This window comes from Dreissena polymorpha, chromosome 15 (genome assembly GCF_020536995.1).
Source record: "Dreissena polymorpha isolate Duluth1 chromosome 15, UMN_Dpol_1.0, whole genome shotgun sequence".
Lineage (NCBI taxonomy): Eukaryota > Metazoa > Mollusca > Bivalvia > Myida > Dreissenidae > Dreissena > Dreissena polymorpha.
Window position 1 is genome coordinate 55,504,246 of NC_068369.1, and position 22,858 is coordinate 55,527,103.

The 22,858-nt window shown below is 34.4% G+C and overlaps 1 protein-coding gene across 1 annotated transcript; it reads right to left on the bottom strand.

Annotated features, from left to right (window-relative positions):
* Positions 1-225: 225 nt before the first annotated feature.
* On the bottom strand, positions 226-21,189 carry LOC127860270 (probable 39S ribosomal protein L45, mitochondrial). Its single transcript, XM_052398261.1, has 8 exons — positions 21,102-21,189; positions 18,313-18,435; positions 17,606-17,723; positions 13,872-13,936; positions 10,321-10,475; positions 7,159-7,213; positions 6,121-6,270; positions 226-3,262 (listed from the first exon to the last, which is right to left on the bottom strand). Exons 1-8 carry the CDS (start codon positions 21,150-21,152, stop codon positions 3,032-3,034), a joined length of 948 nt encoding a protein of 315 aa, XP_052254221.1. The 5' UTR covers positions 21,153-21,189; the 3' UTR covers positions 226-3,031.
* Positions 21,190-22,858: the final 1,669 nt, after the last annotated feature.

Genomic DNA, 22,858 nt, shown 5'->3' on the forward strand with positions numbered 1-22,858 from the left:
GATGAAGTAAAGATTGGTCACAAGGAACGTGTTGACATTAGAGGAGTATTGACCAACAAAAAATCATACAAACTACCATGGGCAAGTAGAATTCAGGTGAGTAAATTTTCTATATGCAATCATTTATCTTCTTTAAAAATTATTTTCTGAATAAATGATAGCCTTTAAATAATGAGTTGCATCAATAACTTTGGAAAATGACAGATAAACAACAACATCTATACAACTATTTAACAGCTATATTTGTGACCTATTTAAAACAATCACAAACATTATTAATTAAAAATTATAAAGAATATAAATCTTATATTTCTCACAGATTTTTTATCATTACAGAAGGCGCACAACAGCTTTCAGGTATAACACAGAAAAACTTACATGCTGGCCACAGCAGTACCAACATACATCTCATTAAATTTTATTAACAACAAGATATGTGTTTGTCAGAAACACTATGTCCCCTTCTGCGCCGCTTTGAAGCTATTTATTTGACCCTTGACCTTGAAGGATGACCTTGACCTTTCACCACTCAAAATGTGCAGCTCCATGAGATACACATGCATGACAAATATGAAGTTGCTATCTTCAATATTTCCAACGTTCTAGCAAAATTTTAAAGTTGGGGCAAACAAACACACCAACAGAAAGGGCAAAAACAATATGGCCTAAAGCAAAATAAGCCTTTTTTTCAGTGAGGCCAGGCTTTGAAGGCATGTTTAAGAAAAGTTTCTTTTTACAATCAAATTTCTGATTATGTTTTCATTTCAATAGGTTTTACTCTTTCTGTGTTGAAAATTTCAGATAAACCGTTCCACTCGCTTGGAAATTATGAAACTTTAAAGTTGCCTAAACTTGCAAAAAACTGTCATTTTAGCATGACATTTTTTTTTGGTAAATAAGAAATGCATGTTTAAAGATATTTTAGAATCATATTAAATTATTTTTGTATTTATACAGCAGCAAGACTATCTGTCTTTCTCAGAAAAACATTTTCGAGAGAAAAAAACAAGCATTTTCTAATTTAACGTGTTTTTTTTTTTAAAATATACTCAATTGAGGCCAAAAGAGCATTTTCATACCTTTATTATATATTGCATGAAATAAACTATACAGGCAGCTTTAAATGTATGTATCCTATCTATTTCACTAGACATTAGGCACCATCTAAAGATGGTATCCCAACCTTTGTCATAATATTTCCTGTATTCTGGAGATTTGTGTCCTAAAATGCACCAAATTTGTCCCAACAGTCACGGTTTGACGGTGTGTCTCTTCTAATGCTCACTGTTTGACAACGATAGCAGATTTCTATGAAAAAGCGATCTTAACTTATTTTTAAGAACCTTACAGAGGTATACAAATTCAGTCAAACTTATATTCTGACAAGTATCAACTGTACATTGCCTAGAATATGTGTCCCAACAGTCACGTTTTTTGTCCCAACAGTCACGGCTTTTTAAAGTGCCTCTATTTCTGCTTTAACATCACCCTAAATATAAGCATGCATGTCATTGTCTTCATTGAAAAGCCATTGAGAGAATAAAACTAGTCTTCGACCTTTCAGGTTTATCAATTCATCATACTAACTATAGAAACTTTTTGTCCCCACAGTCACAGCTGATTTACTATACACAGATCACAAAATTTTAATGGACCCCAAATGTAATATTCTGTGTTCCAGATGATTCCAAAACCTCTGTTATTATAATTTTGTTACATTGTAGTGTAAAATATGCATAAATGCACACAAAATAATGGTCTTAATGCAATGGAACATGTCCTAACAGTCACATTCATATATTTAATTAATTCTTAAAAATATTTACACTAAACCGTTAAATATTTCAACAGAAATTATTTTTCTTACTGCTTTGGTTTTCATCTTGCATAAAATAATTAAAAATATAGATCTACTAGGTACATTTGATTAAATACTAGATTACAAAATGGCAATAAGTTAAGTAGGAAGTGCAAAATAATACTGTGTTTCTATACTTATTTTTCAAACACTAAAATTCAACATTACTGTCCTTTCCTGCCAAATAGAACAGTATATTGTGTAAATGTATAAAAGAGCAAGAATTCTCCTCCATTACACTAATAACTGATACTTCATATGTAACTTCTCATTTTTGTTCCAACAGTCACGGTTTTAGTGATTTAATACGTGACATCATATCTCAAAAACTAAGCAAGATAAGTTGGTCAAGTTTTGAACATTGATTTTAATGCCATGGTATTACATGACAAACATGTTTGTGTACAAAATAGTCCTTGAATCTCCTTGTAATAAAACTGACCATGTTCAAGACTCTTTTTACACTACCTTTTGACTCTTATTTTATCAATAATTTTCATATAAGGATGTTTATCATGCACAAAGTAGTTATATTTTTCATTCTCTATATCCCAACTAACTCATAAAATAGATAAATAATAATATATTGTCTCTTTCATTCCTATATTTTGCTATATATTTTTTGTACATTTTTACACTTTTAACAAATTTTCTGTCAGTCATGGTTATTTTTTTCATACTAAATGAAAAGATTTCATTGAAACCTCAACTATTTCATAAAATTTGAAGTTTCAGCAAATAGAAACATCTATATTATTTCCACTTGTAAAAACTTTATTTTTTTACAAAATGTCACGCTTATTTTGCTTTAGGTCATATGTCCCCCACTATAGTGGGTGGGGGACATGAAAATTCATCAAGCAATATATTTTTTATCATTTAACTAATTTCACAATATTTCATAAAATTTGAAGTTTCAGCAAATAGAAACATCTATATTATTTCCACTTGTAAAAACATTTTTCTTTTAAGTGTCACGCTTATTTTGCTTTAAGCAATATGTCCCCCACTATAGTGTGTGGGGGACATGAAAATTCATCAATTAATATATTTTTTATCATTTAACTAATTTCACCATCACCTGCCCATATCTATCTTTTAATACATCATGAGAGAGCAACAGCCTTCTTATCTTTTGTTTCAATTTTTGTTCTCTTATGTTTCAACCTTTAATCAATTTTCCAGCACGTCGTCAACTGATTTCGCATACCCGCTATCCATTCTCTTGGAAGCATGGGACGTTGCTGGTTCTGTGGCCCACTTAGGTATTATCTTATCATGTAGTCTCCAGCGACCATATGAGTCCGAAATGTTTTTCTCAAATACAATATACTCCAGCACATTCACAGGGTAGTGTTCACTGCCATACATGATTCTTCCAAACTGGTCATATACAGCTAGGGTCTGAAAACAACACAAGCCAATACAATATTAACAGAACATCTTGTATTTTACACTATTGAGAAATGATTTTGTAATTATTTGTGATGGACAGAAGTGCTGTACAAAAATTTGTGTTGGTCAAATCGAAAATATGCTTCATTAATTGTCCTATAAAACTGGGGTTTGAAGATCACACAGACAATCATAAAATTAATAGATCTACATTATCATTCTTGAATTAGTATTTTTTATTCAGCATTTTTAATTGATTTCTAAAAGACAGAACACATGTTCAATAAATGTTTATTGGTGAGAGAGAGATGGCCTTTGGTGATATTTTACTGGTCATATACAGGTCTGGCTCGAAAACCAAAAAAGCATGTAAAATATTACCATAATGTTTTGCTCTTTACAATTTTGAATAAAATTTTTAAAGTTATTTCTGAAAGACAGAAATGGTGTACAACAAATGTTTGCCAGTGAAAGAGTAATAGGCTTGTGTCACATTTAAGATTCCAATGAGATTAGCACTTGGTTCTTTGACACACCTATAACAACTCCCACAGAGAGGAATTTCGACATAAAAGCTTGGGTATGGAGTGCTGGATTCAACCCAAAAACACTTAAAATCCCTTCAGTCACAAGCCGTGATGGAAAATATTGATAGTTTCGTTTTACAGAGTCCCTTATTGTTGCAATCAGCTACATATTTAACCCATTTATGCCTAGTTAACTCTCCCATCCTTCTAAATTGGAGCAATTTATTTCCAAAATTAGGGATGTCTAGTATATTTCTATATAAAGAATATTTCCTAAGAAATACCTTTAAGCAAACAGCGCAGACCCTGATGAGACGCAGCATCATGCAGCGTCAAATCTGGGTCTACGCTGTTTGCCAAGGCCTTTTTTCTAGACGCTAGGCATAAATGGGTTAACAAGCCAAGCTTGCCCTTAATCACCCCCCTGATTCAAATGTGGTCAATCTACTGTATTGTTTATGTATGTATGCATGTTGATCAGTTTTGTAAGCTGGCCTCATTCAATGTACTTTGACAAAATATCTAGCACAACTCTTTGGCATCTTTGAAGACATTAATCAGAACAATCCAATCATTTTCATTCAAATAAACCTCAGTGCCAACCTGTCACAAAACATGCTGGCTTAATGGTCTTGGTCATATAGATGTGCGTATGATGTATTCATTAGTAGTTAATGGCACTGACAATATTGGATATTAATGGATTACCAAGTTTCTAGATGATCCGAATTAAACCGTTTCTGTTATTAAGCGGACAACAATCTGGTAGATGCTGCTCCTCGCCCTCCCAACCGCTCGACACAGATTTTACATTTTAAGCCCAGTTATGTTTTTAAAACAGCATATACAAATAAAAGAAGGCATTGTGTATGAAACTTGAGATTTATCTATCCTGATTGTCTATGTAAAATTACTATTCACACATTTTTGTATTGCAAGTTTTTGATGTTTTTTATATTGATTTCATTGCAGAAATTAAGAATGAATGATGGTCAATTAAAAAAAAACAAGGGACAAAATTGTCACAAAACCAGGTTTTCATTGTGAAAAAAAATCTGATAAAGGGAGACAACTCAAACTGAACTTTTGAAATGAACAAACAAAATTAACCCCCTTTGTAAGTTTGTTTTAAAATAAATCTATTTTTAGTCGTGGCGACCTTGACATTGGAGATATTGACGTGATTCTTTCGTGCGACACACCGTCCCATGATGGTGAACAAATGTGCCAAATGATTTTAAAATCTCATAATGAATGACATAGTTATAGCCCAGACAAGCTCATTTATGGCTATTTTTTACCTTTGAACTCAAAGTGTGACCTTGACCTTGGAGATATTGACGTAATTTTTTGGTGCGACACACCGTCTAATGATGGTTAACAAATGTGCCAAATGATTTTAAAATCTCACAATGAACGACAAAGTTATGGCCCGGACAAGCTTGTTCCGCCCGCCCGCCAGCCAGCCCGCCAGCCAGCCAGCCAGCCCGCCCGCATTCGCCAATCTAATAACCAGTTTTTTCCTTCGGAAAACCTGGTTAAAAAAGGCCAGTCAGAAAAGCTAACACCTAGCATTTCCTGCTCAGGTTAGCCATACAAGCACAGATGTTGATTCAGGCCTTTTTCGGCATTTTTAAGGAAAAGTATGATGTGTTGTGAATGATTTGTTGTAAAGTATGTAATTTTGGGTAATTAAATGCCATGTATATCAGTTGATTTCATAATGATTTTTACCCGCAAAATTTTCATTCAGTTAACTATAAAGCAATTGCATTTAAAATGGATTTATATTTTCCTTGATGCAATATCTCACTTTCTTCATAAGGATTTGGTAACTTTTTCTAAGAAATGAAAATAAAATACAGAAATATTCCTTATCTGTGTTAAAGTTGAGACATACCAATATGTGAGAACAGTAGAACTGAACACACATCTCACCTGTTTTGTGTGCACTGTACACACACCTCACCTATTTGTGTGCACTGAACACACATCTCACCTGTTTTGTGTGCACTGAACACACATCTCACCTGTTTAGTGTGCACTGAACACACATCTCACCTGTTTTGTGTGCACTGAACACACATCTCACCTGTTTTGTGTTCACTGAAAACACATCTCATCTGTTTTGGGTGGACTGAACACAAATCTCACCTGTTTTGTGTGCACTGAACACACATCTCACCTGTTTTGTGTGCACTGAACACACATCTCACCTGTTTTGTGTGCACTGAGCACACAACTCACCTGTTTTGTGTGCACTGAACACAAATCTCACCTGTTTTGTGTGCACTGAACACAAATCTCACCTGTTTTGTGTGCACTGAACACCCATCTCACCTGTTTTGTGTGCATGCGGACTGTGACCTGGGCAAACATGTTGTCCTTGATGATGAAGTTCCTGGCCTTTATGTTGACCACCCTGGGCACCTCTATGGCCTCATGATACTGCCAGCGCATGGTCACTTGCTCCATACGGTTGGTCATTTTCTGTAAAATGGCAACACACAATTGAAAATCATGTTTGATTGAAACTGTTGAGCATTTTTTAAAGAATGGCAACACAACACTGTTCAAACTATATCAAATATGGCATTCCTGTTGGTAATTTTCTATACAATTGCAACACACAATTTTGGACATTTTATATAGAATGGCAACACAAAATTTGGTCATTTTCTACAAAAATGCAACACAAATGTTGAAATTTTTTATACATGTAATGGCAACACTAATGTGGTCATTGTCTTTAGAATGGCATCACAAAATTTGGTCATTTTCTAAAGAATTGCAACACAAAAATTTTGTCATTTTCGATAGAATGACAACACAAGATTTGGTCATTTTCTTTAAAATGACATAAAAAAGTGGTCATTTTCCACATCAAAAATTAAGAATCATGTTTGTCACATCTCAAAATATTGTGAGTATGGCAGTGAACATTGAGCATTCTAGCAAGATACTTCATTTAAACGAAAAATCTCACAGGCTAATCTGGGACAACACTTTACGCACATGCATTATGCCCAGTTTTCACAGAACACGGCTCAAATAATTTGCACATCTTCACATCTATGGTGATTACATTTGTTAGTTTAAACACTTTACAAATTGGAAGAAGGACTCCAAAATACTGTGTTCAAACTTTGCTGGCTGGAGTAAATTTCAAATAGTTATAATTAAATTCCAACAAGGAGTATTTGAGCATTTGTAACTTTCATCTTTTGCATAAGTCACCTGTCATCTGCATCAAGATCTTTCTCAAGTATTACCTTTACCAACAAGTGGTTTAATAAGTGGGTTGATACATGTTCAACACCGGGTGATTGCCAGTTACATGCATAAATTACACATTACATAGAATTTATTTAAACTAACCTCGGCACAGTGTGCTGTTACAAGCTCATGAAATCTGTTTAGTTTCTGCTTGTACCTGGATGAAAATAAAGATTAAATAATGTTAACATTTAAAATAATTGTACACTTCAACAGAAATATGCTTTTTTTAAAGGAAGTTGAAGGTCTTAAACATAAACCTGGTGATAACTGCTTATTACTTGGTTTAAAAAAGCTGCATGGTAATGGGTAAGAAGTAAAAAGATTTTTTGTTATTTATATTTCTTTAAGTTTAAAGCAAATAAACAACCAGTTTGAGTTCTAGTGAACAGGAATTAAATTACTAAGGTATTACATGTGTATATGCTAAAAAAGCTCTTATGAAAAATAACATTACAATATTGATGATCTGCATAATATACAGCCAGAAAATGAATGGAAAAATAGCTATCACTCAGCAAAATATGTTGATGATGGTTATTGTGTGGTATGAAATTTGACAGATATTCATTTGGGCGTTGTATTTGAGAAAAAAATGAAGAACAAACACATGAATCATTTAACATTATAAATGGCATCTTAAAAGCATCATACAAACAAGATGCATTTGTGAAACACAATGTCCCCCTATATGACGTTTGACCTTGTAGGATGACCTTGACCTTGACCCTTCATCACTCAAAATGTGCAGCTTCATGAGATACACATGCATTTCAAATATAAAATTGCTAGCTTCAATATTGCAGAAGTGACATTACATGAGCAATTTTGACCCATATATTTGACCTTGAAGGATGACCTTGACCTTGACCTTTCACCACTAAAAATGTGCAGCTCCATGAGATACACATGCATGCCAAATATCAAGTTGCTATCTTCAATATTGCAAAAGTATTCATAAAATTAGCGATTTGGGCCACATATATTTGACCTCTGACTTTGAAGGATGACCTTGACCTTGACCTTTCACCACTAAAAATATGCAGCTCCATGAGATACACATGCATGCCAAATATCAAGTTGCTATCTTCAATATTGCAAAAGTATTCATAAAATTAGCGATTTGGGTCACATATATGTGACCTCTGACCTTGAAGGATGACCTTGACCTTAACCTTTCACCACTCAAAATGTGCAGCTCCATGAGATACACATGCATGCCAAATATCAAGTTGCTATCTTCAATATTGCAAAAGTACTCATAAAATGAGCGATTTTGGCCACATATATTTGACATCTGACCTTGAAGGATGACCTTGACCTTGACCTTTCACCACTCAAAATGTGCAGCTCTATGAGATACACATGCATGCCAAATATCAAGTTGCTATCTTGAATATTGAAATACTGCAAAAGTGTACATTAAATGAGCGATTTTGATCCATAAATTTGACCTTTGACCTTGAAGGATGACCTTGACCTTGACTTTTCACCACTCAAAATGTGCAGCTCCATGAGATACATATGCATGCCAAGTATGAAGTTGCTATCTTCAATATTGCAAAAGTTATTGCAAATGTTAAAGTTGGCGCAAACCAACCAACCAACAGACCAACCAACCAACAGACCAACAGACAGGGCAAAAACAATATGTCCCCCACTACTATAGTGGGGGACATAAAAACATAACAGCCAGCAGAATTTTAATTTAAATACTTTTTATTTCAGTGAGACAATAAAAGAACAAGTCAATCTATGTGCCACAGCAACCATGTTCTAGGCAATATTTATCTAAGGCTAAATTAAAATCATTTTCAATGAGATATTGAAACTGCAGATGATTACAGCACTAGAATTGTGTTTGATAACAAGCATTTATTCAAGTTTTCAATAATAATTTGTTACTGAATTTGATCATTTTGCAAAATAGGAGGGTTTGATTTCATAACAATATAGTCTTTCACGGGCCTGTCCTCTTTATCATGAACATTTTCCATCCAATCACTTTCTATGACACATTATTTTTTAAGTCACATTTAATTTACATATATTTAACTGATTTCACACAAAGACAAGGATTAGCTACACTACTAGGACTCTTGAAGACACTAATGTTGTTAGCAACTCCAACTCTTACAAGTATTAATTGACCCGCAATTAAAATTGTTCTCATGCCATATAGGGCTGTAACGAATACACTAGGTGACGAATACGATACGCATCACGAATACAGGGTGGCGAATACGAATATTTATTCGTGAATATGAATTTCAATGAACAAAAGTAATACTGAAAATTTGGCATGAAATTATATAGTATGAAACTATGAGTATTTGTCAATTTGATTAATTTAATTAATTAAATTTATCTATCTATCTAATTGAGTATCATTGGGATTCATTGCATACTGAAAATATAAAAAATAACACTTTGAAAATACAAAACACTGACTAGAACTGCTTAAAATTTGAACACAGTTTTGATAACATGACTACACTGTAGTACCAATAAAATCCTTGAGTATAACAATTAAGCAACTTGACATGACATTATAGAAGTTGCACAATCATTGTCGTAAAGATAAACAAAAAAGAAATTCCATCCGGTAATCCTTTGTGTGTATGTTTGAGCATCAAATCACTTGTATTTACCTAAATGAACATTAAACAACCATCAAATTTTTTTTCAATTCAATGTCGTAAATATTCAACCGGTGTCCGCCATTTTTGTTGATAATCTCACTGTGTAACTTAGGGGGTGGGGTAAACATGATGAAAAACTCAGGAATAAGGAGAGGAACATTTGAATATAGGAGTTTATTGTATGAACCTTCATTTGTAAGGTAAGATAAGATCATTAAACTTTCAAACTCAAAACCACGTTGTTTGTATTCGGTTTGGGGAGGTTGCGAATAACGAATATGATTCGTCCTCAGCCGTATTAGAGTAATTCGAATATTCGAATGTATCGCTACAGCCCTAATGCCATGTGCAACCAGCGTAGCTCAAGACAGCCAGCCCATCAGTGCAGTCTAGTCAGATGCTAACCTGTCCACTAAAGACACCATGAAACATTGCGAGATGTGTTAGCGTGGAGCACTAGCCCCTGACCCGACTATGCGATGTGCAGGCTTGTCTGTTTTTGTTTCAAAAACAAATATACAAAATTCTACAATATTTGTAGCAGCTACAATTCCTTGTTTTTTCATTTTAAGTGTGGTTGTTCAGCAATTAAATGTTGATTGAATACTCTCTGAGAACTCACATTGGCAGGATATTGTGAGCCTCTATATAGACCTCCACTAATTCTGATGCTATCGTCTTCACCGAGAAGTTCTCTTCGTATTTCTTGATGGATCGCATGTCCTGCCACCATGTCAGTCCTTTACGCTTAAGATTATCCATCCTCGTGGAAACTCCCTGTTTAAACAAATGTACATGTATTCTCCCGGTTATGACAGATAAACATGAAAGATCCCTATTAACACAAACATATATGTAAACTCACGGTTAACACAAGAGTTCCGCGGTCGGAGATGACCGCATTGAAGCCGGATTTTTGATTTAAATGACAGGAAAGTACCTTTCGTGTTTTTGTCAATGCAATACTTAAATTACTGAAATATTGTTCAAAGGTCAAAATGAAATGTAAGTACTTTTCAAGGCATGAGCAAACCTTGTGTTATGTTTTGAATGCATGCATATACAAAGTTATAACATGGAATAAGAACTTTAACATTTTTACCTACCAAAGTTATAAGAACTTTAACATTTTTACATTCAAGGTCACAGTGACCTTGACCTTAGAATGAATGACCTTGAAATGACCAGTGGTCATCTAAGTGTGCTTGCAAACCTTCATGTCAAGTTTGAAGACTCTATGTCCAAGCATACCAAAGTTATAACAATTTTAACATTTTAACATTTAAGGTCACAGTGACCTTGACCTTCAAATGAATGACATTGAAATGACCAGTGGTCATCTTCTAGTACTGGCCAATCTTTATTTCAAGTTTGAAGACTCTAGGTACAAGCATACCAAAGTTATAACATGAAATAAGAACTTTAACATTTTTACATTCAAGGTCACAGTGACCTTGACCTTCAAATGAATGACCTTGAAATGTCCAGTGGTTACTTACTAGTTCTGGCCAACCTTCATGTCAAGTTTCAAGACTCTAACTCTAGGTCCAAGCATACCAAAGTTATAACAACTTTAACATTTTTACATTCAAGGTCACAGTGACCTTGACCTTCAAATGAATGACCTTGAAATGTCCAGTGGTTACTTACTAGTTCTGGCCAACCTTCATGTCAAGTTTCAAGACTCTAGGTCCAAGCATACCAAAGTTATAACAACTTTAACATTTTTATATTGAAGGTCACAGTGACCTTCACCTTCAAATGAATGACCTTGAAATGACCAGTGGTCATCTGTTAATCCTGGCCAACCTTCATGTCAAGTTTGAAGACTCTAGGTCCAAGCATACCAAAGTTATACCATGAAATAAGAACTTTAACATTTTTACATTCAAGGTCACAGTGACCTTGACCTTCAAATGAATGACCTTGAAATGACCAGTGGTTACTAACTAGTTATGGCCAACCTTCATGTCAAGTTTCAAGACTCTAGGTCCAAGCATACCAAAGTTATAACAACTTTAACATTTTTTATATTGAAGGTCACAGTGACCTTGACCTTCAAATGAATGACCTTGAAATGACCAGTGGTCATCTGTTAATCCTGGCCAACCTTCATGTCAAGTTTGAAGACTCTAGGTCCAAGCATACCAAAGTTATACCATGAAATAAGAACTTTAACATTTTCGAGCACGCCGCCCGCCCGCCCGCCCCCCCCCGCCCGCCCGACAACATCAATCTATAAGCCGAGATTTTTTCGAAAAAAATCCGGCTAATAAATGAACATGTAATCTCACTGTTAACACAGATTTGCATGTAAGCTCCCTGTTAACACTGATGTTCATGCAAGTTACATGTTAAAACAGACAAACATGTAAGCTCCCTGTTAACACTGATGTACATGTTAGCTTCCTGTTAACACAGACAAACATAATGTAAGCTCCCTGTTTACATGGATGTTCATGTAAGCTTTCTGTAAACACAGAAAAAACATGTATGGTTCCTGTTAACAAAGATATACATTTAAAGCTCCCTCTAAACGCCTAACAACATGTACGCTCACTGTAACACAGAATAGATGTAAGCTCCCTGTTAACACAGACAAACATGCATTTTTCCTGTTAAAACAGATGTACATTTAAGTTCCCTGCAAACACAGACAAACGTGTAAGCTCCCTGATAACATAGATGTAACAGTAACATTACTACTCAAAATCAACAAAAATTTCGTACAATATTTTGTAAAATAAAGTTAAACAATTAAAAATCATTGTTCCTTATGGCAATTGCCAAAATTTCAACACCAGGGTAAAATAGATGTTTGTGGATACAAAATGCTTGTTTTTATTATGGTTTTAAAATGGTACCATTTTAGTGTTCGTGTGTCGTATGAATAGATATATTCGCAGGAATTTAGCATGGAATTTATTGTGGTCACAAATAAATAACAAGAAACCGTCGGAGACGGGTGATGCTCCACAAAGTTTTTTTTTGTCACAATATTGCACTATATATTCAGATAAAAGGAAACGTCTTGAGGGCACAGAAGTTGGGGGGACAAGAATTTTTTTATAGAAAATTTAAAAGGGCCATAACTCTGTAAAAAATCATCCGACCAGAACCCGCTGATAATATGCACATCTCCTCTTGGTAGTGAAGCTTCCCATAAAGTTTCATTGAATTCCAGTCATTAGTTGCTGAGAAATAGCCAGGACAAAAATTGTGCACGGACGGACGCACACACCGACAGACGAAGCGGCGACAATGTGCTCCCCCAGGGGAGCATAAAAACGAGCATTTTGTATCTACAAATATCCATGTTATCATACCACAACTAGCATTGAAATTGTGGCTATTGCTATAAGGAACACTGATTGTTTAGGTGTAAACTTTATTTTAGGACATACTTTACGAAAAATTCGTTGAATTTGAGCGTTATAGAGACTTAAATGTAAGCTCCCTGTTAACACATTAGTAAATAAAAGCTCTTTGTAAACACAGATGAAAACATTAGCTCCCTGTTAACACAGATGCAAACAGAAGTTAGCTCCCAGCTTAGACATATGTGTCTTGTTCTGAGAAAACTGGGCATAATGCTTGTGCGTAAAGTGTCATCCCAGATTAGCCTGTGCAGTCCGCACAGGCTAATCAGGGATGACACCTTACGCCTAAACTTGATTTTCGGTACGGAGGAACTTCCTTGAAACTAAAAATACCATAAAAGCGGAAAGTGTCGTCCCTGATAAGCCTGTGCGGACTGCACAGGCTAATCTGGGACGACACTTTACGCACATGAATTAAGCCCAGTTTTCTCAGAACAAGACACATATGTACATAAGTGCAGTTTAAGTGTTCGAGCATTCTTAACAAGACTATTTATGTACCCCTGTACTGTTTTTGCCGAGAAATTAATTTGAACTGACATTTATTTTATTTTCAAATGCCTTCCTCAATACATAATGGTACTGATAGAAATATGATAAACTTTGTATATGCATTTGAATAGCAAATGCATAGCTCTGGTTGATCAAATCCAATGTTTGAACATTTTTAAACGATTTAAATCATAAAATATTGATATTTATTAGTCTGCCTACATTGGTGTAATTACTCCTTTATTGTTTAATTTACTCTGTCTTCAATTCAAAACTTATCAAGGCTACTGTAGGAACTTACTGCTGTTGAGAGAATGGACTCCTTGCCATCGCCTTCTGGTGGCACATATCTGTCAAACACAGTCTCTGAAAGCAGAAAAAAAAATCAAACTTAACAAGCTTCTTAAGTAATTAGAATAAAAATGCTGAATAAAACAATGAGGAGTGTGTCATGAAATAGATTTAAAATGCCAGAGACTTGAAACTCAAAACTAAAATTTACACTTAATGTTCATATTGTGTACATAATGTATATAGTTAGTTTGATAACTCTAATGGCCTTTCACAAAATCCCTGTGTACAAGGTTTCTTAATATGAGTTTGATGAAAATATCAAAGTTTCTAACTTTCATGACCTGTGCCCTATCCCTACAGCTTATATGTAAAATGTCAAATTGTTAAAGGCCCATAATAAGCCCTATATGATGACAAATTCCAACTAGAATAACCCAACATTGGCTATGGAGTCAAGTAAGTATGGAGAATACATGTTTTAAGTTTGAATGAACTCCCAAACACCATTTCAAAGAAAATAGCTTACCAACACACTTGAACCTTTTTATATAATTTACATCTACATCTTAAAGTATAAAGGATGCCCAGTTGTTCAATGGAAAGGAACCACACCTCTCTGTTTTGTGAAATCATTATAACAGTGACTTCTAGAATGTTAACAAGCCTTTTCAAATATATGACTTATTGAACTAGTTGTTTTTAAGAACATAATCCAGTTTAAAAATCATGGTAGATATAAATGGGACACCAAGTTTCACGAAGAGCGAGCAATAAAAAAAATGAGACCTCTTGAAGGCTAACAAATTTTTTCCTTTACTTGACCTTGAGACCTAGTTAATGACCGCAAATGACCCAGTTTGAAAGACTACCAACATATCATTGGGATAAAAGTTCTCATTAAGTGTCGATAAGATTGGGCAGCAAATGTGACCATTATAGTTTAAACAAGATTTTTCTTTAATTTGACTTATTGACCAAGTTTTTGACCGCATTTGACACATTGCAAGCATGGCCACAACATCATTTAGAACAAGAGCACCGCCTTGCGGGTGCAGACCGCTCATCTATTTTCTTTTTAAAGGTGAAGGGACTCTCATTTTCAATCACAAAGGAGGGAGGGGTGGAGTGAAGAGGGGTGTATAGTGTGGGGTTGTGGACATTTATTACATTATCTTCCAAAAAAGCGAAAAAAAAAAATTTAAAAAAAATCGGGGGGTGGGGGGGGGGGGGGGATTTTTTGGGTGCGATGGTTGGACGGTATTTCAAACATAAACGTTTAAAAAAAAATAATTGGGGGGGGTGGGGTATAGTGTGAGGGTGTGGTGATAATTTGTGAGATGATCTTAAAAAAAAAAAAAAAAAAGTAAATAAAAAAAAAAAATTGGGGGGGGGGGGGGGGGTGGGGGGGGGTGGGGGTATAGTGTGAGGGTGTGGTGGTCATTTGTGAGATGATCTTAAAAAAAAAAAAATTAGGGGGGGGGAGGGGGGAGGGGGGAGGGCACAGGCGATGGTTTGGGTGGAGTCTATTGTGGTATGTCAGGTAAGAGTAGTTTTGTCAAAGTATCAATCAAATCTAATCATAAATAAAGAAGTTATGGCAATTTTAGCAAAATTTAATAATTTGACCTTGAGAGTCAAGGTCATTCAAAGGTCAAGGTATAATTCAACTTGCCAGGTACAGTAACCTCATGATAGCATGAAAGTATTTGAAGTTTGAAAGCAATAGCCTTGATACTTAAAAAGTAAAGTGGATCGAAACACAAAATTTAACCATAAATTCAAAGTTACTAAGTCAAAAAAGGGCCATAATTCCGTAACAATGACAATCAGAGTTATGCAACGTGTCCTTTTACTGTACCCTTATGATAGTTTGAGAGTGTTCCAAGTATGAAAGCAATATGTATGATACTTTAGGGGTAAAGTGGACCAAAACACAAATCTTAACCAAATTTTCAATTTTCTAAGTATAAAGGGCCCATAATTCCGTCCAAATGCCAGTCAGAGTTACATAACTTTGCCTGCACGGTCCCCTTATGATAGTTAATAAGTGTTGCAAGTATGAAAGCAATAGCTTTGATACTGTAGGAATAAAGTGGACCTAAACACAAAACTTAACCAAATTTTCAATTTTCTAAGTATAAAAAGGGCACATAATTCTGTCAAAATGCCAGTCAGAGTTACATTACTTTGCCTGCACAGTCCCCTTATGATAATTAGTAAATGTTGCAAGTATGAAAGCAATAGCTTTGATACTAAAGGAATAAAATGGACCTAAACACAAAACTTAAACAAAATTTTCAATTTTCTAAGTATAAAAAGGGCACATAATTCTGTCAAAATGCACGCCAGAGTTATCTAACTTTGCCTGCCCAGTCCCCTCATGATAGTAAGTAAGTGTACCAAGTTTGAATGCAATAGCATTGATACTTTCTGAGCAAAGTGGACCTAAACGCAAAACTTAACCAAAATTTTCAATTTTCTAAGTATAAAAAGGGCACATAATTCTGTCAAAATCACGCCAGAGTTATCTAACTTTGCCTGCCCAGTCACCTCATGATAGTTAGTAAGTGTACCAAGTTTGAATGCAATAGCATTGATACTTTCTGAGAAAAGTGGACCTACACGCAAAACTTAACCGGACCCCGACGCCAACGCCAACACCGACGCCAAGGTGATGACAATAGCTCATAATTTTTTTTCAAAAATAGATGAGCTAAAAATGTTCCAACCAAGTTTCATAAAGATAGGGCATTAAATGTGGCCTTAAAATTGTTCACAAGCGTTTTCTTTAATCGGCCTGGTTACCTAGTTTCAAACGCACGTAACCCAGTTTCAAACTCAGCAGTGATATTATTGGAACAAATGTTCTAACCAGTTAACATAAAGATTGTGCAATACATGTAACTTTTTCTCTAAATTGAACTTGTAACCTAATTTATGACCAAACAAGACATTGTTTTAAACTTGGATTAGATAACATTATGACAAATATTCTGACAAAACTTCATGAAGATTGGGTATTAAATGCGACCTTTTGAGAGTTCACAGTGCAAATGTTGATGAAACAGGAAGAATGACAACAAAAGACAAAAATATTTTTTCACACACAGTAAGGGATAGAAACTGTCCATGATTATCAGTTTTATTCTTTCAATTATTATTGTCCACTCAAGTATAGGTTTTTCTCTGAATATCAGGAGGTCACCCTTAAACCCTTGGGTCGCCGTGGTGTAGTGGATATGGTGTCTGCCTAGCTATTGAGAGGTCACGGGTTCGATCACCACAATGGAAGCGTTCTTTAAATCTCCCCCGCAGACACCAAGTACTGGTTCTAGGCCCAGGAAATGGACTTGACAGCGTTTCAAATACGCCCTAGCCTTTCTTTGCAATCAAGCTAAAATAAATAGGTTTAAACTAACCCTTGGGCAATTTACTATTGGGCCTCTGCAAATCTCCATAACCCTTTAGCACTAAGATATGTATTTTCACGCATTTGTAGTCTCTCAGAAAAATATATTTAACTGAAGACTTTTCTTACTAGATTCTAGTTTTTTAAGCTTCATTTCCAACCCTTAGTTACTGATGAGCACCAAACAGCATAAAGCCTGAACAGACTGCGAGTTACTCGCAGTCTGTTCTGGTTATATGCAGGTTGCAAAAGCAGTTTTCACTTGACTTCTATGGGGGAAAAGGATAACTCCATGAATAAGTGATGGTAAAAAGACTTCTGAAAACTCTTACTTGTTTCCTGAATGGAGATTTTATTATCTTTGGGATCGCTCATCCGAGGGTTATATATATTGTATAGTCTCTGATATTCTTCCTCGAATCTAGCCTTCTCCTTGGGTGTTTTTAGAATCTGGCATAGTAAAACAGAGGCATGTCCCATTAATACCTTTTAAGTAACCATAACCCTTCATATTTTCAGTGTCAGTGTATAGACTTCTGGTATGTTTCTGACCATGATATGAATAAGACATATAGTGAATGTTAACCTAGAGTAATCATATCTTTTAAGCCATGCATGCTAAACTATATGTTTATCACACACTAACCGTGCATTTGATTAACCCAATATTGCTAAGACATATCCGAAAATGTCGAAAGCTAATATACATTTGCAAGGACAACAATAATGAAATTCATTTATTATGTAAACAGAATTCGCAAACTTGTCAAACAAAGATAACATAAATATCTATATCTGACAAACCTTTTGGCAAGAAATTAAAAATGTTTAAAATAAGAAATGCAATTTACAGCCAATGCATTAAGATTTCGTTAAAATGCCACAAGTTAAAATAATATAAAACCAAGTATCTTTTTATAGCAACTCGCAATTTGCGCATCTATTCGTTTTTAAATGAAATTATACTGTTTTCAAAACAGAGAACATACATTTATGCTGAAAACATAAGTTTAACATACATGTAGCAACACCAATTTACCCTTATCATCTTTTCTCGTCTTCTGCTTTTGAACTTTGGGTCCCAGTGCTTGTTCGTTTTAAACACCACGGGGACATGATTGTATGCAGGACAGCAGGGCAGGTTTGTCAACAAGGCAGATACCTTAAAATACAAATATGATGTGAATACAAGTTAAACTACCTTAAATAATATTTCAGCATTAACTAAATAGAACTGGAATTTTGATGTTTTTGTGTCTTTTTCCAGTTCTATCTCTTAGCCAATTTTAATCATTAAACATTTCTCAGAAATTTACACAGTGAATGTATGTCATGGAAACGAGAGTTAGCAAATTAGAGTTCAGTCTTGTGCAAAGTAAAATCAATTAACAAGATTACCATTTTAAAATAAAAATTAAAACATTAATTTGGTTTTGTATGTAAGTGATAGTGGATCTATGTATAATGAGATTCATATGCATATTCTGATTTAGTATATAGAGATTATTGCAAGTTTTACATGCATGGGAACTGTAATTAAGTTGACTAAACATAATCTGGACAGTGAGAAGAAAATTAAGCAGCATTTAATTTCAAAAATGAAGCTAAACATGCACTTATAAACCATTGAAATACTGTTTTATTTTTGTATTTTAAAAAAAATACAAAATGTTCATTTGATACAGGTTACTTCTGGGAGCAATGTCTAGCCAGTATTTTGTCAAAACATTGCTGATTTACATGTAAATGTTGTTATGTTCAAGAACACACATTTTACTATAAATTGAAATATTAAACGTGTGTTTTTTTAATCTTTTCACTTTGAAAATGTTGATTTATTCATAAAGAGGGTTGATATTACTTATACACATGCTGTAAGTAATTTCATGATTTGGTATTCAAAATAAATTTTCATTTCATGGGGGTCTCTTTTTTAAATGTTGCAGCGAATTAATCATTCAACAGGGCTTAATAAGAAATGGTTATTGGCAAACATTCGCTGTAATCATAACACAAAAGGTCTAGTCAGTACTTTGTCCTGATGGACTCTTTATGAGATATTTGACTCAGCCTTTTGCTGTTCATATACAGAAAGTGAAGACACATAACAAAGAACTGGGCAGAACAAATTGCAACAAGTCGAACTGAACAAAATCCAATTTAACACATGTTCCTGGTTGACGTCACTCCAGTTTTTTAGTTCTTCTTGAATGCTCTGAGCTGTTATAAGTACATACGTACAGCTCAGAGTTCTTCCTTAAAACCCATTTTTTTATGTCAAAAAAATACGTCTCATGTATGTCTATAAAATCGAGTTTAATCAACCTAATACATTGTTACAAACACAATACCTATTATTACCAATATCAATTTGCGAGTGAATCGTGGAGAAATACTCAAAACAAAAACTTTATACAAAAAACGTTATCTCACTGAATGCCGAAGTTTTGAATTGATGATTTGATCTATCTTATATCATTATAATTATTGTCACAACCCTAGTTATATTAATTTATTACAGAATATTTTATTTTTCCTGTGTTTTAATATCGTAGCCTGTATTGTTTTATTGCTTAAGTTTCTTACAGCATTTTTATTTATACCACACATTTTTAGATTATTAATTCTTTAATTAATGCTGCATAAAAGTATCAATCACTCTTATTTTTATCAATAGTATGTATATTGATTTGTTTTGTACAACGCCATTAAATATAATTATATAAATAGGCGTTTCATCAAATTAGTAAGTTTCAAGTTTCTTACGGATGTTCCGGAGATAGTCTGTATATTACGATTGGTAGATTAAACATGAGATCTATCTCGCTGAAGATTCCAGAGATGGCCTTTAGCGTATTTTCAAATTCGGAATTACCTGGCTTTGTCCATTGCAAAAACATATACATTTAAAAGAACTTTTGACGTGTTTGAAACTTTGGATTAATATCAAATAATCAATATTATGCGAGCATTACATATCATGTAAGTTGTTTTTATTTGCACAATATGGATGTATTTACGATCTATTTGTGTTTATTTATGCCAGAAATTAGTTTATGTGGCTAATATTTCGGATTTAACTGCCACCTGGATTCTGGGCGTGGGACTCAGGGTTTTTTTTCCACTTTTTGGGAAGATAGCCCATGGCTTTGGAATTGGGAATTTTATCGGCATTTTCATGAAATTGGGAAAATAAATTCATTAGCCTTTTTTTCCACATGAAAAGTCCACTGATTAGGGAAATACTAAATTTGATATAACTCTTTATAATCATTTAAATTAAAAGAACAAAATCAAATAATACTTTGTTAGATGTAATTGAATTGAAATTGAGATAAAATACGCATTAGACTTCTTTCTTTTTTTTTTTTTTTTTGGAAATTGGGAATTTTTTGCCACATTTTGGGAAAAAAGTATACTTTTTGGGATTGGGAACATAGCCGAATTTCGGCTATAAAATCGGGCCAAAAAAAACCCTGGGACTTGACATGAAAAATGCCGTAAGCAGTTGCAACTCCCAGCGACCTGGAGGGTCAATAGCTGGGAGTTGGATTATTGCAACTTTCCAGTTTTTGTGTAGTTCAGCTGTACTTGTAACAAGCTGTGTTACTCGAGTACTCGCGATATCAACCAATAAAAGGCAACACTATTACTAATAGGCAATTGAACAGCCAATACCTTCATGCATTCTTCGGTATTTCGCAAAAATGTAAGTCAGCATTTGCAGTTAAATAGTAATTAAAAAAAGCAACTCAGTAAGACATATACTTATATACCAGCTTAAAAATATTTAACAAAACATAATGCCACTCATCATTTGGTACTTACATTAAAAGCATTATTGTGCTTCGAGAGCAACCTTCTCATGGAGGCCGCCATATTTGTTTCGACCGCACATCTAGAGGGTTACAAGTCACCAACATCGAATGATGGTCGCAAACTCCTGATACAGTATGATGAGAACCAGTCATCTTCGTGGAGATTGTAAGGTTGGCGGTGTGTGTGTGTGGGGGGGGGGGGGGGGGGGGGGGATAAAAATGAAGTGTTGCTTTTGGTACATGCATAACATGATATGAAAATTTTTATTAATTAGATTTTTTTTTATTCCATTCTTACTTCATGAACAATACTATAATAATAACATAATCGTACAGGGTTTAAGCTTATTCCTTTTAAATAGCGTTAAATTTATACATAAAAACGTTTAAAATGCATTTCAGTCAAGTCATTATTGAACAACATGTTACCCCCCAATTCCTACCCGACTTACGACCAATTTGTCGTTTTTTGTGTTTATGTTGTATGGGCACATTGATCTCAAAATCGACAGGGGTAACCTTCCATCGGGACATAACAGTATGTTACCTTAATACTAGGTTTAGGCATACTATAGTACCTTATAAGGATGTCGCACGGAAACCGGTTTATTTCATATGCCCCTCTGATCTCGAGCTTTCAATACGTAGGCTTATTCCTTGCGTCAGATTATTTCTTAACATAACTCGCGGAAACAAAATGGTCTTTCGGAAAAAAAAGTTTTCGTGTCACAAACCATCGTGACCTTGACCTTTAACTTGGTAACCTCAAATATGTTTTCTCATTTCTCGTAAAATTTTACCAATCTGTATGATCAAATGTACAAGATTTCAATAGGCGTCGCTCGAAAACTATGTTCATGTTAAAAGCCTTCTTGACCTTCAACTTTGACCCGCTGACTTAAAAAAAACAATAGGTATCGGTAACTGCCTTGCCTCAGATGTAACCAGCATACAAATGGGGATGAATGTCGTTCTACACATATCATGCGGAAAAGAATTCCATATCACTCGCCCATTTGGCATTGACTTTGACCTGAAAATCAACAGAAGTTTGTTTTTCCTTCCAAGTTCAAGCATACCGATTTAAAGACCGACCGATAATCCTCCTGAAAAGCCTGTTCACCGACAGCCAAACAACGGACATCAATATGCTGTGCCCCTACCTTTTTTTAAAAGAAGACACAATATAATAAAACGTATAACCTTATTCGATGTAATCGTAAATGTATATATTCATTAATGTTATGTGTAGATATACTTTGACAGTAATACATGTATCAAGTTATTCCAATTGGAATTACAAATGTTCTCGTTAAGAAAACAGCGGAAAAACTTAAGTATCATGACATTTTTTCATCTGAAGAGGGAATTTCCGTTAAATAATGGACTTTTTAGAGGCCATGATTCGAGTTGTAGCTGTGATATGAATGTATACGGTAATGATAGTTTAATAATAGGTAATAACCCGTTTAGAGGATTGCATTTGCTCGTGATCGAAGAAATGTTGCATGCAAATAAGCCTGTTCTAAGAGAATGTCATGCGTATGTATAGTTTTTTATTGTTGAATGCGTGTTAAATAACAATTATGTATATATTATTTGTGTTTAACATTCGCTTTTAAAAAGCAGTATTTTATTTTGAAAATTAAATAATACTCGAGAGCCGAAAGTGCTACTCGTAATGTCATAACCGCTTTGAAATAAGCACATATATGTAGAAATATTAATGGAAAAGAAAGTACTTGAAAAACCACGTTACAGTGCGTA